This window comes from Cebus imitator, unplaced genomic scaffold (assembly GCF_001604975.1).
Source record: "Cebus imitator isolate Cc_AM_T3 unplaced genomic scaffold, Cebus_imitator-1.0 Scaffold39, whole genome shotgun sequence".
Lineage (NCBI taxonomy): Eukaryota > Metazoa > Chordata > Mammalia > Primates > Cebidae > Cebus > Cebus imitator.
In genome coordinates, this window is record NW_016107354.1 from 1,998,982 (window position 1) to 2,017,501 (window position 18,520).

General features: G+C 47.1%; 1 protein-coding gene across 3 annotated transcripts in view; it reads right to left on the minus strand.

Moving 5' to 3' along the window:
- The window catches only part of DKK3 (dickkopf WNT signaling pathway inhibitor 3), a 47,583-nt gene extending 29,355 nt beyond the window's left edge, over window positions 1-18,228 (minus strand). The window contains exons 1-5 of one of the 3 annotated variants that reach the window (XM_017525731.2): window positions 18,036-18,176; window positions 17,809-17,902; window positions 17,238-17,476; window positions 10,318-10,455; window positions 6,939-7,022 (exon numbers count right to left, since the gene is read on the minus strand). In XM_017525731.2, the coding sequence (XP_017381220.1) occupies window positions 6,939-7,022; window positions 10,318-10,455; window positions 17,238-17,450 (435 nt within the window). In that variant the 5' untranslated portion in view covers window positions 17,451-17,476; window positions 17,809-17,902; window positions 18,036-18,176. Of the gene's footprint in view, window positions 1-6,938; window positions 7,023-10,317; window positions 10,456-17,237; window positions 17,477-17,808; window positions 17,973-18,035 lie in introns of those variants that run through there. The other 2 variants (XM_017525732.1, XM_017525730.2) reach the window with 2 other exon arrangements.
- Window positions 18,229-18,520: the final 292 nt, after the last annotated feature.

The following is an 18,520-nucleotide window of genomic DNA, read 5'->3' on the forward strand; positions in this document are numbered from 1 at the left end:
CTCCCTTCCTCTCACAATGTAATACCTGCTTACCTTCATCTTCTGCCATGAATGGAGGCTTCCTGAAGCCCTCACCAGGTGCAGATACTGGTGCCATGCTTGTACAGCGTACAGCAGAACTGTAAGCCAAATAAACCTCTTTTCTTTGTAAATTACCCAGCCTCGGGTACTCCTTTATAGCAATGCAAATGGACTAAGAAGTGCCTTTGCTTATAAAATGAGAGAAACAAGAAACCCGTAAAGAACTGTCTCCCAAGCAAGTCTTCCCTGGCTTCCTGGTTTGGCCCCTGTAACCATGCCCCCACAAAGCTCTGTGCAACCTTTGCCTTTCAAAATTATGCACCCACATTGTAATGACTTGTTTATTTTTTTGTCCACTACTAGCCTGAGTGCTCTCTGATGTTAGAGACTGACTTTTATACTTCTCTGCGAGAAACATTGCAGGTACTCAAAGAATGTGCGAATAAATGAATTGAATAATTAATGCTGATAATTTTGATAGCTATGGATTGGGCTATCAAAATAATTAAATCATAACAAATAGCTGCTATGTACTGACTTCTTGTTCTTTATGTTCCAGGTATTGTATATGATTTTGACCTGGGTTATGTTTTTATCTGCATGACAATACTATATGGAAGGTACTTTTATTAAGCCCATTTAACATACGAGAAAACTACCAGCTTAGAGCACTTAGACACTCCATTAAGGAGCTTAAACAAAGACACGCAGCTAATAAGCAATAGAATTGCCATTTCAACTGGATCTGCCTGTACCCGAGCTGTTAAGAGCTGTTAACCACCCCCACTGATGTGCTGCTTCTATCAGCCGTCATCTAAACCTTGTTTGTATTTACTGGGGGGGGGGGGGGTGGAGGCAGTAGCCTGCATGTCCCCACCACCCACGCCCTGTGACTCAGCCCATCAGCCACCTCACAAAGACACTGAGCACTCAGATGTTCCCTCTAGGACTTCCCACCTCCCTAATCACCTCATACTGGAATGGATGGTATTTGGCTTAGGCATGACCTGGAATGCAAAACTGACCTTTCTCCCTGGCAAAGAGAAGAAGGGATAAGATATATTTGCAGACTCTACATCTGATAAAGCTAACAGTTCTCAAACAGCCATCCCCCTTGCTTAGATTTCCTTGACCTAATAATCAAAGAAATATAAACAGAAAGAAGATATCTTTTTTCTTTGCCTATCATATGATCACCCACTGTTAACACCCACTGTAGGTGAGGGCTGGTGAAATACAGCCTCAGAAATTGATGCTAAAAATAAAAATGAGTAAAACCTTCCTAGAGGAAAATTTGTCAGTATCTCTCAAAATTTTAGATATCTATAACCTTTGACTTACAATTTAATTTCTAGCATTTATACTGAAAGCATTTGCAAAACCGTTAAAAAATATAGAGATACGTTTACACCAAAATTGTAAATAATTCACAAACTCTTTTTAAAATAAAGAAATCTATAAAGGAAAGGTCTCTGCAAACTTAAAATCCTCTGGAAAGATCTATTAATGATTTAATATATATTTTACCAGACTTTTTTATGGATACTTTTTCTAAAAATAAGATATTTCATACACTGTGTATGTATATTTTATATACTTTAAATATTATATATACTGTTCTGTAATTTTTTTTCAGTTGATGTTTGATTGAAGACAATCTTTTATACCATCTTCACAGTATTAACTCCACAGTATTTTGGTTTTCAATGTGGAATCACTTCTATTTAATAAATTCCTTCTTGGAAGATATTTAGGTTGAGGACGGTACAACTTAATACACCAGGTAACAGCACAAAAAGAAATGCCTACCCCATAAAAATTGCTCACACACATCAACTATATTTATTTGGGAATTATTTACCCATTTCTCAGAATGATACAGAGTTCGTCAATTATATCTCTTTTCCTACTGAATAAGGCATGAGGGCCTTATACTTAGCCATAAATCACAGTCAACTCAAAATATAAATCTAGAAACACAAATGTACCCAAACTCTTTGTGTGCTTATCAGAATATGGAACGGAATGTTTACACAAGCCTATGCTGTCAACCTTAGGACAGTAAGTCTGTTTCCTTCTGAACATCACCCCTTGCCAACTTCGGGCCCCAACTTGGAACTTGCCAGTACCCAACCATCGCCTATTTCCCCGGTCGTTCATATGACCTATACTTCCCTTTGTCTGTATCCCCAGTGCCCAACCTAGACATATCTGACAGGCACAGTTAGGAACAATAGCATGATGAGTCAGCCTCGTGGCCAGGAGCACAGAGCTTCCAGGAGCACACCACTCAGAGAGGGAGGCAGGCTGCTGCAGAATGAAAACAGCCTGAGGCTACAGACGTCAGAGGAAAGACGCCCGTGACTGTGGAGGCCTTACGAACTTCCCCCCCAGTCTCCCCAGTCTCACGCCCCTCTTTTTTCAGTAAACTTGCTGGGAACCAGCCAATTAGAACCCAGTTTTAATTACTCTTCAGTAATAATGAACCTCACACAAAGAGCTTCTAGAAACTTGCCACACTAGATTCTCACTCAGTCTTGTGAAAGGGGGATTATTAGCCCCATCTGATAGTTGAAGAAACGGAGTCACAAAGGGCAGGGCTTGTAAGGTCAACACAGGGCTCCAACCCAGGTCTGCATCTCACCTTGTTCAGACTTCCGTGCCTCAAAAGGGAAGGGCTGCATTTCCTGGAACTCAGCCACCACCCCAGCCTCCCTGGACCTTGCAGGTTTCCCCAAGAGGCAGATCCTCTTGGGAACTAATTGAGTTCCCTAGAGGTGCCGCACCCTCCCCCGGTGCACTTCTGTTAAAATAATAACCCCCATCCCCCGCCTGGGGATTCCTCATCACGGTACCTCTGGACACTCCATTAAAGGGATAGAGCTCAGCATCAAAAACCAGGGTGCAGGGAGAAAATAAAGCGAGCACCCTACTGTCCACTCTAGAATGAATGAACAAGTTAGGGTCAGGGAATGATACATAGGCCTGAGGAATGAACTTGATGAGGCCTGCAGGAGAAAGGGCTTGCTCAACACACTTTCCTCTCCCACTCCCTCGCTTGGTCTCTCTGGGCTTGGAGGTGATGGAGGCTCACTGCTCCATGGGAAAAGATGGCCACGGTTTAACAGCCCACTCTCCCGAGGCTCCAGCATATTTCACGGGCAAAGTATCCTCACAACAAGTGGCCTTACACTTGTAGAGGACTCCAGGGTCACTGTCCTCGGTCTGCTGACCCAGTCAAAAAGGCACCACCGGCACTGGAACAAGGAAATCGCTGGGTCACTCAAATCTCTACAAGCTGTGTGTTTTTAGCAGGAAAATGCATCCACCTGTGGCCTCAGAAGTCTGTTTGTTTCTAGAGACAGGGTATCACTGTCACCCAGGCTGCAATGCAATGATGCAATCATAGCTCACTGCAGCCTTGACCTCCTGTGCTCAAACGATCCTCCTGCCTCCGTCTCCTGAGTGGCTGCGACCACGAGCACATGCCACCATGCCTAGCTAATTTTTTAAATTTTTTGTAAAGGGGTCTCAATTTGTTACCCCGGCTGGTCTCAAACTCCTGGCTGCAAGTGACCTCCTGCTCAGCCTTCCAAAGTGCTGGGAATACAGGTGTGTGCCACTGTACCCAGCCTCTCAGAAGTCTTGGCCGGTATCTCGGAGTTGCTTGTACATGATTGAACCTATAGCTTCAAAGTAGGCGTGTTCACATAGATATAAACCAGCTCACTTTTTAACATCATACTCTAACGGGAAACCGGAAAGACCACACATGCAGGACGTGCTAAGCCTTGTAGCTGTGAGTTGGATTTTAAAGAGGATGTGTCCCATCAAAAGGGTGCCTTGGTTAATTGGGCCAGACTCTTCCTACGTGCAGACACAGTTCTATAAATAAAAACGTCCTATTCATGCACAATGGCTTGCCCATGCTCTGGCTTCTCATGCTGCTTTCCTCCTCACCCCCAGCACAAAAGCAGCACAGCGTCAGTGTGCCTGCCCCTGGCCTGTGAAGTGGGGCAGGCAGAAAGCCTGGCACAAAAGCCTCACAACAAAGATGTCAGCCCACATCCCCATCGGCCGGCGCGCTCAGGTGAAATAACAAGCCGCGGCGTCCTCTTCCCCTTTCACATTTGAGTGTAAAAACAGACCAGGGCCTTGCACATGCTGCGCGCAATTTCTAGACAGGCATATAGTGTTACTGTCTGTAACTTTCTGTGAGCCTCCCCGAGTTCCCATACATATTAATACACATTCCAGCATTTGAGGAAAGGAAAGTGTAAGGTGCTTGGTGATTATTTTTAATTGAATTCATCTGGAAATTTTAAATCCTGAAAATTAGCTCCTGTTTATAGTATTTTAAGGTTTGCACAGCATATGATTTGTCCTTTGCAATGGCAAATCCCTTTTAGAGAAAGTTTCTGCCGTGTGTAACACATTTCAGAGCAAACTGTAAAAATCATTAAATTGTAAAGTGATAGAGTGGGACAGCAGTGACAATGCACAGCCCTTGCCTTCCTTTGATAGTAAACTAGTCTTTACAGCTTTCTGTTCAGAAAACAGAGCTCCGTGTCTCTGTAAAGACAACGCTGAAGTCCTAGATCAATTGTGCTAGGACGATGGCGAGCCCAGGAATAGGAAGGCGGTTGAATGAAACAATTCTGTGGACATGTGAAACTGGATCTCACTTCCTGACTCTCGGCAAGCCACTCTGACAATAAGTGTGGCTCTGAAGTGAGGCACACATGCCACCTTTGCTGCCATATGACATCCCTCTCACAGGTGGCTTGAAAAGTCTCCAATCCATTCTCCAAAGCCCAGTGGGATCTTCCAGACGCTAGCCAGCCAAGCATCAGATGACCAAGGTCTCCCTTCTAGTCAGTCAAGTGGGAATTTATTCTCATATAGAAACCTGATACGCTCCTATTTTGAGAGTCTGAGCAGGCATCAAGACAACCTTAGTGAGCCTCCGGCATGTGGGGTTCTTAGATCTACTGCTCCCCTCAACCTCCTGCATTCTCAGGACTGTCATATATAGGGGTTCAGGTTCTGCCCTGCACAAGGGGACCAAGGTGTGTCCTCCATCATACAAGGGCCACAGGAGATGGCATGGGCAGGGGTGGAGACTCCGAACCTCCCAGATGAGTCTTGAAGCAGAGGACACAGGGGCACATGAGGCCATGTGCACTCGGAAAAAGTGACACATGGCACAGAAGTGCAGGCAGCTGGTTTCTGACCCAAGCATGCCCTTGGCGTGTTCAAGATCTTGTCTCTTCCCCACCCAACTCTCAGAGTCTCAGTTCTCCCAACTAAAAGGCACAAACTTGACCAGCTGCTTTGCTGGTGGAGGGGGCAGCACGGGCTGCAGGTGCAGCAGCCTCATGTATGCCTGGTCCTCCAGCAGTGCCGGGTGCTCACAGGCACAGCTGCTCCCTCCCCAGAGCACAGCTGTACTACTGTGCAATGACAGGTTACGTTTTTTTGACTTGAGAACAAAGGCTTTTCTCCTAATTCACAGCCCTGTGAGTTCTGCTTCCCCTACCCTTTCCATTCCACAACTCTACTCCCGCCTCAATCCTTCAAGCCCCAAACACAGCCTGAGATCTGGAACACTCTAAAGCACTTCCCTCTAGAACCATGAACATATACTATGGCTGGCTGGTTCTTCTTTTGCTTTCTTCTCTTTCTTCCCACCTTTGGAAGCCGGCCTCTCTTCCATTCCTGTCTTAGTTAATCTAGACTTTGTTTCAGAGGCTTCTGTGCTGCCAGGGCGGCAAGAGATGATGGACATTGTTACCTCACTTGAAGATGGGGAAACTGAGGTACCCTAGCTGGTAGGCGACAAAGTGAGCCTTCTGGACTTCACAGCCAGTGCCCTTTCCATTTCACTGCAGTTCCTCCCCACCACCCCCAACCTCCCTTGAATGGTGGCGTCACTACCATTGCACATGGCCAACTGGACCCCCAGCCTGCCGTAAATGTCGGCCAGCTCCCGACACTTGAGCACTGTGCCAAAAATAAGAAAAAACATCCATCACCTACCAACCAAGACAGCACCACCTTCCTAACTGTTATCAGTACACTGATTCTCTTCCAGCCATAAGACCAAAAACAGGTGAGGAAAATCCTCAATGCCCTGGGAAGGCCAAGGATGCATAAGTTATCTGGGTACAGAGAGGCTGGCTTCTTATATTCTCCATAAAGAAGGCACGCTCCCTGCTGTCCACTCCTCAGCAGGCATGTGCATCTGAAGCCAGACATCTCTTTGAGAAAATGAAGTGCAGCTGGGAGACCAGTGACTCCAACCGGGTCATACCCCAACCTGTGCCCAGGTTTTCTTTCTGTGAAATCACATCCCTTCCAAATTTAGGACTCTATAATTCTGTGAAATCCATCCTGCCTCTGGACTAAGCAACAGGCAACTAACAGAAGCAATCACAGGGACCAGAGCCTCACCCTGGAATGGACAGACAGCCTTCTTCCCTTTAGGCCACTGGGCTCCATATAAGGTGTTCTTGCTCTCAACCCGCCTGCCCAGGGGTGGGATGACAAAAGGTGGGGCTGTCCCCAAGGCTTTGGGGATTTCACCATCTGATACACTGGGACTGTCACCATGGTTCCAGTCAACATGTCTAATACTTGCTTGTCCCCCTTTCAAAGCTGAGATGGGCCATGCAAATGACCACTGAGTTTCATTTCTCTGTTGTTTCTGATGCCAAGTGCATGGAGGCGTAACCTATTACTGGACTGCATCGGTTTGGTCAGAAGTGTAGGGATTGGGGGATCGTGGTAGAAATGAGTCAGGAGAGGCACAGGAGAGTCAGCCCCCTCCCGCCCATGGTCTGCATCTGAGTCGCCGTGGGCAAACTGAATGAAAGTGAGTTTGCCGGGGTGCAAGTGCAGGGGAAATGACAACTCACATGGCTCCTTCTGCCTTCTTCATCTCCCACAGACGTGATCACTGTCTCTGAAAAGACCATTTGTCCAGTCTGGTTGTTGGTTATCTATAGTAAAACAGGTACAGTGAAAGTAAAATAGAAGGAATTCTGGACAAATTCCACAAGTTGTTTTTGTGTTTTGTTTTCCATTTTCTAAAGCAGAAGCACCCGGTAAAGGTCGAAATGCCCACCCAACTTTCTTCCTGAGTTCCCACAGCAGCTGTGAGATGGACAGCTTCCCCTGGACGCAGTGATAAGAGATAACAGAGTCAGCCTCATAGGGCTGCTATGCGGAGGAAATGAGGTGATCCAGAGAACTCACTCCACACAGTGCCTGACACACAGCAAAATGCTCAAGGATGTCAGCTCTTTCTATCATTCTTGGGGCTCATCACTTGATACTCAATGTCAACTTTGTTTTTGACAAATTATAAGTCTGGGTGTCCGGTTGAACATCTTTCATGTAAAGCGAGCAGGTTTTAACTCTAGCAGCCCTATCTGATTCTGGTGAATGGTTTCATTTCATCAAAAAAGTGCTTAAGTACAATGAGAGACTTGTTTCAATATTCCTCTACCTGTTGTCTGCCTCTGATTCTCTAACCAGATGCAGGCATCGCAAGGCTAAGTCGAACACAGAACCCAGGCTGTTCCTGCCCCATGAGAGGCCGTGTCCAAAGTTTGGTTTGGTGATGAAGGATAGAAAAGATGCTGGCTCAGGAGCTAGGAGATTTGTGTTCTTTGAGCTCTGGCTCAGTTGCCAATAACCAGCTAGTATGTCACCTGCAACAAATTGTATCTCTTCTCTGATTCAAAATTTTCTCACTTCTACCTCATCTTTAGGGTCTCTGCTAGCTCTAATATCACAGAACCTGCAGCCAGTACAAAGTGGAAACTCTTGTACTAATTTGCAGTAAGGAATCAAGTTCTAGTTCTGAGAAGGTAAGGACCACGTCTTAATCACCACGCTTTTAAATTTTTACCTAAATAATTCCTCTCCCCAAAAGAAATGATCTCTTCCTCTATGCTAGCTTTTTATAGAATCAACCAATATCATATTTTTAAAAATTCTATAAGCCTGTATGTATGGGTTGCGTGACTTACTAGAACGTTTATTATAACAATATGTATTTTTCTTAAATCTCCAGAAGAATATATAAGAAGTTTTACAAATATGTTTCGCCACTACTGAGCCCTTCTTTTATAAAGTATTGCATAAGACTAGCGTTTTTTTGTTTGGTTGTTTTTTTGATTTTTTTTTTTTTGAGGCAGAGAGTTGCTCTGTCGCCCAGGCTGGATGGCAGTGATGCGATGATCTTGGCTCACTGGAACCTCCGCCTCCTGGGTTCAAGTGATTCCCCTGCCTCAGCCTCCCAGAGTAGCTGGGACTATAGGTGCGTGCCACCACGCCCAGCTAATTTTTGTATTTTTAGTAGAGGCGGGGTTTCACCATGTTGGCCAGGCTGGTCTCAAACTCCTGACCTCAGGTGATCCACCCACTTCAGCCTCCCAAAGTGCTGGGATTACAGGTGTGTGCCACCATGCCCAGCCTTTTTTTTTTCTTTTTGAGACAGTCTTGCTCTGTTACCCAGGCTGGAACGCAGTAGCGAGATCTCGGCTTACTGCAACCTCTGCCTCCCAGGTTCAAGAGATTCTTCTGCCTTAGTTTCCTGAGTAGCTGGGATTACAGGTGTGCACCACCTGAAAAATCACTCCACACAGTGCCTGACAACTAGCAAAATGCTCAAAGATTTTTTTGTGTGTATTTTTATTAGAAATGGGGTTTCAGCATGTTGGCCAGCCTTGTCTCAAAGTCCTGACCTCAAGCGATCCTCCTGCCTCAGCCTCCCAAAGTACAGGGATTATATGTATGAACCACCATGCCCAGCAGAAGATTAGTATTCTATAAAACCCAGGTGAGAATTACTGCACTGTGTTGATAACATAACTTTGTTATAACAACAGTAATAATAAGAACATTGATTTTTGCATTGCACTTTACAATGAGCTTTCATATACTTTAGGTCATTTGACCTGCACAATACTGTCATATAGATGTTGATATTCTTATTTTATGAATGCAGTTAGTGAGAATCAGAACATTTAAATCATTTTTCAGAAATCACACTAGTGACTGGTAGGACTCACACTCAGGTATTTTGATATCTACAAGAAGCAACTTTAAGGAGCAACCAAACCTTTTGATTAATTATTGTCAGACAGGATGGCTTGATATTGGTTTTGACAAGAAAACATAATCACTTTTGAAAACATTCTCCAGTTGCAGACGAGCAATGCCGAAGGATAGTGTTCCGCAGGTAAACTCATTCATTTACCTGGGGGATACACTCTGTAGCTGATCCATCTAACTGAGCCCATTACTATGCAGTGGGAGAAGCACCACACAAAAGCTACTTTATAGTCAAGGCAACGGCACATAAAAATTGATCCCCTATGCGCTGTGGCACAGAAACACTATTGTTTCAACCAAGTCATTACCTGGGCCCTTGAAAAAAAGCGAGGTTCTTTCGTGAAAGCCACTGTGGCCTTGCATGCCGGAGCTGAGATGAGCTGACAGGGCAAGCTACCTGGTATTGACAACAGGATGCTAACAACAACTCTGAGAATCTGCACAGCACACGGTCTTCTGCAGTTTGCTCTCAGAGTCCTGCCAAATCACAGCAGAGACACTGCACACCAGGGGCAGGCAAGTGCTATGTTCCTTGAGATTTGCAAAGCTTTCTTCCTCAGGTCAGAATGGGAATGAACCTAGTTGCACTTAATGCATGATGTTAGACCAGGAGGCACTCAGACAGGTGGTAGTTTGGGGGGGAAATCTGCTATAGAATTTTGAACAGACAACCAGTAAACAAATGAATGTTTAATTTTGTGGCAGTAGAGGGTTTCTCTTCCGGAAATGGGGTATATAATATTTACATTCCTCCTAAAAAATAGTGAAGATCAATTCACTGTAACATGTTCTCTAGTTCAATCCCTACTGAGACATACATACAAGCCTATGAGATAGATCAAGTCCACAAATTCAATGCTAGGAAAGAGTCTTTTTAGACATTTGTTTGCTTTCTTTTTTCAAATAATAATCCCTGAACGTTCCTTTGCAACTAGACTGGCAGGAAGCCTAGGGTTAAATATATTGCATAAATGCAAAAGCAATTTAGGATCCTGATACATTCTCTCTCCACTTTAAACAGAATCCTTCTGGTTTTCAATCTGTATTTTACAATTCTCACTTGTATTTTGGGCTTGTATATCACATTAAAAAAAAAAAAAAAAAACAAAAGAAAAACCTTAGTTCTCTGATGGGAACTCCTACAGAAAGGAGGACGTGCTGGCCATGACTTACCTTGTGAATTTCTCGGTGCACATGGATGGTATTATTTCCAACCTTAGTGTCTGTGTTGGTCTCATTGTGATAGCTGGGAGGTAAGTTTGCCAGGTTCACTTCTGATGATGCTTTAGCAGCAGCTTCTTCTGCCTCCATCTATTAAGTCAATGAATTTAATAAGCAAAATTATTTTCTCTTGTTACAAACGAGAGTCTATTAGAAAAAAAATCTCTTTTCCTCTTCTGCAATTGCAAAGAATGATGATGATAATAGGTGCTATTAATTGAGTACTCACTATGACAAGACATTATACTAAGCGTTTTACATATATTACAGCACTGAAATTTCACAACCTCTCTGGGAGGTGGGTGGTAATGTCCTCATATTACAAATAGGGAAACTGAGGCTCAGGAAGACTAGATAAATTCCCCAGGTTCCCAGAAAAGGGTGGAGCTGGGATTTGAACATGTTTCCATTAGGTAGTCTTGCTCCCTGTGTAGATGCTGTTGATGCCCTGCCCATCTCCTGGTAGTCTAATCTGGAGGTCACCTGCAGCCAATTCCCATACCTGCCAACAACCAACTCTGTCTCTCTCTGAGAGCATTCTCTGGTCCCCAGAGTATGCTCAGTCTGCACAGGCCCCAAGTGCTAGGGAGTTACTATTCTAGCAATGAGAGACAGGCAGCCTATGGAGGTAAACACTCCAGCTTCTCCCTTCAGTAGACAATCCCAAAGCATGTAGAATCTACGTAGTTTCCTCTGAGGCCCCCCACAGGATGGAGCCCTAGATGCCTGCAGCAGTAACCAGCCTGTGGACGTACCATTGATTGTCTTTCTTTTCTTTTATCTCACTTTCCCACTTCCTGCTAGTGTTTTCTGGGGACACATCGCACATACACTATTTGCTCTTAAATCCTTTGGCCTGTTGGTGGTGGTGGTAGGTGCAGGGGATGGAGAGAACCCAAACCAAGGCAGTCCCTTATTCCCTGCAGGTAGGGCCACAGCTGTGTCTCCTTCCCCACCCCATCTCTTGGGTACCCTTGTAGGAAATCCTCGCAGAGGGATCCTTGCAGAGGGTCAAGTAACCAGTCCCCAGGGTCCACATCCCTTCTGGTCTTCTTGTACCTATGTTCTTCTCTGTTTGTCAGGTTTCTGTGGCCGCTGTCCTCCAATCCTCCAGTCTCATGATCCTCCGTAACATCTATATCGGATATGTCAGTGACCTCACGTCTGCACCCACTTCCCCTTCCAGACTTACCCCCTGTCCTATTCCTGATGAGCGGGCAGTTGACAATGTGACCTGTTCATAGCTGATGGGACCCAAAGGGAGGCCACATCATGGACTAATTGAGCCAATCAGATACTCTCTCTAGGAATTTAAAATGAGAGACACAAAGAGAAGTTCTACTTCATAGTTGGCAATTTTTCAACACTGCTATTTTTATCTCTGGGCTATTTTTATTTTTTTAAAACAAATGCTCAAAAAGTATTTTCCTTTCTTAAAAAGGCCACTGTCCTCTATCCCCGTAAGCACTAGATGAACCCCCGCCTTAACCACCAGGTTTGCTGAGCTGAGGAGGATAAGAGGAAAGAATACTCAGGTCTCAATGCAACATGAAAATACAACTCGAAGTGTGAAGAAAACCCGGTAGGCACAAAGGCTCAGCAAGGACTTAGTCAGTGGCTGCTGTGCACACAGGGCTGTGCTGAACTCTGAGACGGCTGCTGGGATGTTTGAAGCTTGATCACTGGCTTCATAACAATAGTAATTCTGAGTGTAGCACCCATATTTAGGGCATTGACTATGTCTGAGTCATTGCACAAGATGCCCTGAATATTCACAGCAACCTTATGGGGAAGCTGTGATTCGAGTCATGTCCAAAAGTTTGAAAAATAGACATAGCTGGATCCCTTCACGGACCCACTGAATTAGGATTTCTAGAGGTGAGACCCCCGATATCACTGAGCTTCTCAGATGATTCTGAAGATTTCCCTCCCCTCCTTCTGCCCCCAGTTAAGAACCTCTCTGTTCCACGCAATGGGGAGTTACAGCAAATTCCAGAAGGCTAGTGGGAAAATAATATAAAGACAAGAAAGAGAGGGGAGTCAGGGAACTGGCCAGAATTAGGTCTAGGAGATGGAGGCTCCATCTGCGTAGTGGCCTTCTAGGTGGGAACGACTCTAAGCAAGTCTAGAAGGATCAAGCCACTGAGAGATGGCCATTGGATGAGTGAAGTCATTGCCTGCAGCATCCTCGGAGAGGAACACAATAGAAAATACCAGGATTCTGGAGTCAGACAAGGTGGGTTCAAGTCCTGGCTCTGCCACAAAGTAGCTGTATGATTTGGGCAAGACACCAAATCCCACTAAACCTCAGCTTGCTCATTTGTAAAATAGGGATGCCCTACTTTGTTGAGTAGATATAAGAATTAAGGACCATGAAGTAGATACAAGAATTCAGGCATGAAATACACTATCTGCCACACAGCAAAAATGAAATACACAGCAGTTTTCATTATATTGCCCTTTAAGAAGGCACTTTCAAAAGAAGCTAGTTTGTTGTGCCAGAGATCTGGAGGGAATGGGTAGCTAGAAGCAGGAAGAGCAGGCAGTTGATACCATGTGTTTGAAGAGCTTGCCGACAAAGGGGAGAAGAAATGGGGCTAAAACAGAAGACAGAATGGGCAAGAAAATGACTTTTTTTTTTATAGCAAGAGACCTTGCCCCCAGTTACCACTCTTGTCAATGACCGAAAAGATACAGCTGGGAAGAGAAGACTGAACGTGCTGGAGAGGATCCATCCAGAAGAAGAGAATGTTTTAGTGTTTTTTAAATTCCCGTTGGGATCAGTTTGGCTTTCAAATAATTGACAAGTTGCCAAACTTAGAGTTTGCTCTCGGTTGAGCAGATAGTCTTTTTCTAAAACCTTTCCCCCCTCAGCTCAGCCACTGGTTATTTCAACAGAATGAGCTAACAGTTCTTAAATGGCACCATGAACTAAAAGTATAGTTTACAATGGAAATTTCAACCACAACTATTATTGCCACTAGCAAGAGAAACTTAAGTCTGAAGCAAAAGGAGCTGTTTCATAGAGAAGGAATGTGAATGCTATTAAAAATGGCATTTATGGTTGGTTAAATCTGTGTGTCTGCAAAAGAGGTATAGCAGGAAAAACTGAAGAAATGAACCCAGGCTTGGTATTAGAGTTCTTGCTAGGAATAGGTAAGGCATTAAGAACATTCTAAAACTAGCGAGCTACCGAGCTGGCAACGAGGGGAGGAGAAATAGAGTGGCCACATCCTCAGAATACGTTAATTGGTAGCATACAGAATGGTAACACAGGAAAGTAGGAATATCCCAGACTGGGGCCATTTGAAGATTTGCTTCTCCCAATAGTGACTCTACAAGTAGAGCTGCTTTGTCCTTCCCCTTAAGAAACTTCAGCAGCTTGAGTCAGCTGGAACATTGAAAATGCCAGGAAGTTACTTGAAAGCAGATTCATGACCCAACTGTGTAAGCAAATAATGCATCTGGGCCAGGTCCTTTTTGGTTCTTCCCCTAAACAGTGATTAAATGGCAATTATCCCCTGTCTATGAGATCTAAGGGGCTTTCTGGCAGTCTCTTTATATATATATACATACATATTTTATTGTACTTTAGGTTCTGGGGTACATGTGCAGACATGCAGGATTGTTGCATAGGTACATACATGGCAATGTGATTTGCTGCTTCCATCCCCCCATCACCTATATCTGGCATTTCTCCCCATGTTATCCCTCCCCAACCTCCCTAACCCCCGCTGTCCCTCCCCTAGTCCCCCTCAACAGATGCCAGTGTGTGATGCTCCCCTCCCTGTGTCCATGTGTTCTCATTGTTCAACATCTGCCTATGAGTGAGAACATGTGATGTTTGATTTTCCGTTCTTGTGTCAGTTTGCTGAGAATGATGGTTTCCAGATTCATCCATGTCTCTGCAAAGGACACAGGATAATTGCCATTTAAATGTGGCACACATATACCATGGAATACTCTGCAGCCATAAAAAATGATTAGTTTTTTATGGCTGCAGAGTATTCCATGGTGTATATGTGCCACATTTTCCTTGTCCTGTCTATCATCAATGGGCATTTGGGTTGGTTCCAGGTCTTTGCTATTGTAAACAGTGCTGCAGTGAACATAGGTGTATATGTGTCTTTATAATAGAATGATTTATAATCCTTTGGATATATACCCAGTAATGGGATTGCTGGGTCAAATGGAATTTCTATTTCTAGGTCCTTTGAGGAATCGCCACACTGTCTTCCACAATGGTTGAACTAATTTACACTCCCACCAACAGTGTAAAAGTGTTCCTATTTCTCCATATCCTCTCCAGCATCTGTTGTCTCCAGATTTTTTAATGATTATCTGGCAGTCTCTTTACAAAAAATTAATATTAATAACCACAGTCTATTAACAACCTATTGTATTCTATTTTTGAAAACATCTAAAAGATATTTCAAATATTTTAAGACTGATTTTTAATGGTTTAAGATATTTTAAAAGACAGATTCTACTGAGAATCTATCAGACCCTGGGGGGTGTTTTGTTACCATTCATACTGCTCCTATTAATATGATGATAATGATAGCATTATTTACAACCGACAATCATGTATTCCTCACAGCCAACTCACAATGAAGCTACCTATATTATACCTGTCTTACTCAACCCCATTTTAGGGAGTCAGCAGATAGCCTGCCCTAGAACCAGAGGCATCACAAGCTTAACTTAATTTGAAGCTACAGAGTTAAGAGACAATGGGGCCTATCTGACTCCCTCAACCTTTCACTGTTCCAAGTCGTGATTGTTCTGCAATCATAGGAAACAGAAACCATGGATCTTGGGCTCTGGACCTGACTGGTGGATATTCAAGGACAGCTGCCCAACTCACTGATTTACTTGACTTGCATCTTCTCATTTAATTCTCCCGTTACCCCAAGAGGTGGACGTTTCTCCACTTCAGACTCGGGATGCCACTGCCAGTAAGTGGCAGAGCAGGGACTGGATGAGGGAAGGTCAGTCCCCACTGCCTGTTCTCCTGCCATGGTGTCCTGTACCCACTGTCAGTGAGGACACTCTTTGGGAAAGAGTGGGGTAAAAGTGACAGCCCCTGTCTCCCCTGGTGCAAACTTCAATCCGCCAACCTACACAGAGCCACATCTAGAGGGAGGAAAGCTGGGGTCTTGGCAAAACCCTTTGTGGATAACGCCCATGGAGAGGACCCCATCACTACATCCCGCAGGGCCCCCACACTGCTCTGCTCAAGAAGAGACTGAAAAGCCCTTGCTGCTCCCTCTCGTTCCTCAGCAGGAGCTAACGTCGGAGGACCATGCTGCAAACCTTCTGAACAGTGGCGGGCACAAAAACATAGAGGTGACTTAGTCTTACTGGGAATCTGTGTGCAGGAGGGAAAGTTCTAGAATAAGATAAGAAAAGCAGATGGCCTGCCCCAGAACCAGAGGCATCGCAAACTCAATTTAATTTGAAGCTTCAGAGTTAAGAGACGTTGGGGCCTATCTGACTCCCTTCACCCTTTAATTGTTCCATGTCATGATTGTTTTGCAATCACAGGAACATGAATCACAGAAAGATCATGGGTCTTGGGATCTGGGCCTGTCCAGTGGATATTCAAGGACAGCTGCCCAATTCACTGCCTCCCAAGCCAGTGAGTGTCCCCTTCACTGCAGACTCCACAGGCTGACTGTTGGGGAGTGGGAGGGGAAATAGCCCTAAACTACAAAGGGCTGTGAGGAGAAAGCAACTTCTCCCTGGAGACAAGTGCCAGCAGTTAAGGCTTTGCACAAGGGGACTACCAAGCCAGGGGTGAACCAGCCTGGACACGGGTTTCCTGCTGGCTCCTTCACTGGGATGGCTCGCTTCTCACCAGACACAGGCTACATCCAGAGCCGGACCCAACAGCGCCCATGCCTACCCATCCCCGACACCAGGGACAGCTCCTCACATCTGGATGGAGAGGGCTGGGGCAGTGACATCTCCTGCCCAGGCAGCCCTCGGCATGCATGGGTACCTGCCATAGAGGACAGAACAAGATGTCACCCACAGTGTTTAGACCTGGAGGTGATGGAGGGCAAAAGATAGGCAAAGCTTTGCCAAGGTACATGGTATCTGATAACAATAGCTGCTAAATACTGCGCACCTATTACGTGCCAGGTGCCCACACTTATGACATTTAGTTGTCATAGGAAACTGAGGTACAGGATGTTAAATGATTTGCCCAATGTCACCCTGCTACTGAGTGGCAGAGGAGGACCTGAGGCCAAGAATAACAGTGAAGCACTGTTGGGTGGAGGTAGGGTTGCCTCGCACATCCTCATCTGTCACTCATACAGTGCTGAGATTTAGGTTTTCCATCTTCCCTCTCTGCCCCCACACGGCATGACAAGCAAGACAGCCCAGACAGACTGTCAGCAAAGCTCAGGACTCTGCCTCTTTGTTCCTACATGGCATCCCAACAAGCTCAAAGCATAACAGACAAGCTAGAACTTGGTGATGTCTGGAGCTTGCCCCGGGTCTGTGTGAAACCGCAGTGCTGGACTACCAGGGGCCCTGCAAACCTCCGCTTACAATAGGGAAGGCCGACTGCGTGCCTGACGCCAACTGCAGGCAGGTGGTGGCCCCAGCTACCTAGGGAGAGTCCAGCCTCACAGATTCTGGGTGGACAGGCTCAGAACCATACTTTTTGGCAGGAAGGCAAAACGAGGTGAGAGTCGGGATCAAACTGCGCTGCCTCCAGGCCCCTCCGCATCTGCTGTCGGCCCTTCCCAGCCTCTGCGGGATCCCAGGTCCCTGGCCAGCGCTCCTCCATGCCTTCCCAGCCCCCGCTGCCCCCCCAGGCTGGCACTTCCCAGAGCCCCGCGCAGCCAGGGCGCACGCACCTCCTCCACCGCGCTGCGCAATTTGTGCTGCGTGTCTTCCATCAGTTCCTCAACCTCGCGGAACATCTCGTTGAGCGTGGCCTCCTCCTGTGGGTAGCTGAGAGCCGGGCCGGGCTCTACGGGAGCCGAGGTCGCTGTCGGAGCGGGCGCGGGGGCCGTGGGGGCCGCCACCGCCAGCAGAAGGCACAGCAGGGTGCCCCCGAGCCGCTGCATCTCCGCTCTGCGCCCGCAGCCGCCGCCTGTGTGTCCCGGAACGCGATCAGAGGGCGCGGACCACCCCTCTCGCCCGGCCCGCCGCCCCGCCCCGCCCCGCCGCCCGCCCCTGGCGCACCTCTTCCCCGCACTTGCCCCGAGACGGGAGGAAACCGAGGCCCCCTAAAACGCAGCTCCCCTACACCCAAAGAAACGCGACTCCACCCGCTCCAGCCCGAGCCCCGATCGCCCCGCAACCCCGCACCCCCATCCTCGAGCACAAGCTGAGCTCTGCTTACCACCTGCGATGCTGGAGATCTCTCTCCAGAACAACCGAACCCAGATCCTCTACGCTAATAGATCCCAAGCCCCAGCTCACCTCGACTCTGTCGCCGGTTCGAACCCTTGGCCCTCCTCGACCAGGTCAGACTGTCCGACTCCCGCTTCCACCCCAAACCTCTCTCAGCTCCTACCTGGGTTGGGCAGAGCACCGGTCAGCCCCCTCCCCTCGGCGTCGGTTCCGACTTGAGCGCCCCGCCCCACACCAACCCAAGGGAGGCTGAGCTGAGCCGAGTCTTCCCCACCCCGCCGCCGCCCCTCACCCACCCCGACTGGACCGAGCTGCGCTGCGTGCTGCACTGGATCTGCTCGCTCCCTCCGGGAGGTCGCCGGGCTGCGGGTACAGTTGCGGGCGTGGGAGCGACGCGATGGGCGGGACGCTGGTGCGGGAGCGCGGCGGGGTGCGGCAGCGCTGGTACAGGAGATCCCGCGCCCCGCCCACCCGGCTGTCAGGCCCCCGCCCCGCGGAGGGGCCGCCGCCCGGCCATTGGCCAGCCGAGGCACTGGCGACCTCACGCCCCACGCCCTCCTTTCTGCCTCCACGACCAGCTCTACGGAAGGCAGCCATCTACTTCCCTGCATCTCCCCTGCCCCCTCGGCATCCCAGGCCCGTCTTCTCTGGCCTCCAGGATGGGGGTGGCGGGGGGAGTGTTCCTCAGTCCCCACCGTGGTCTTTCCAAGCCAACCTCCGCCCCAGTGTGCAATCCTCAGGAAAAATCCCGGTCCCCCAGCCTGGCTTTCAAGCCATCACC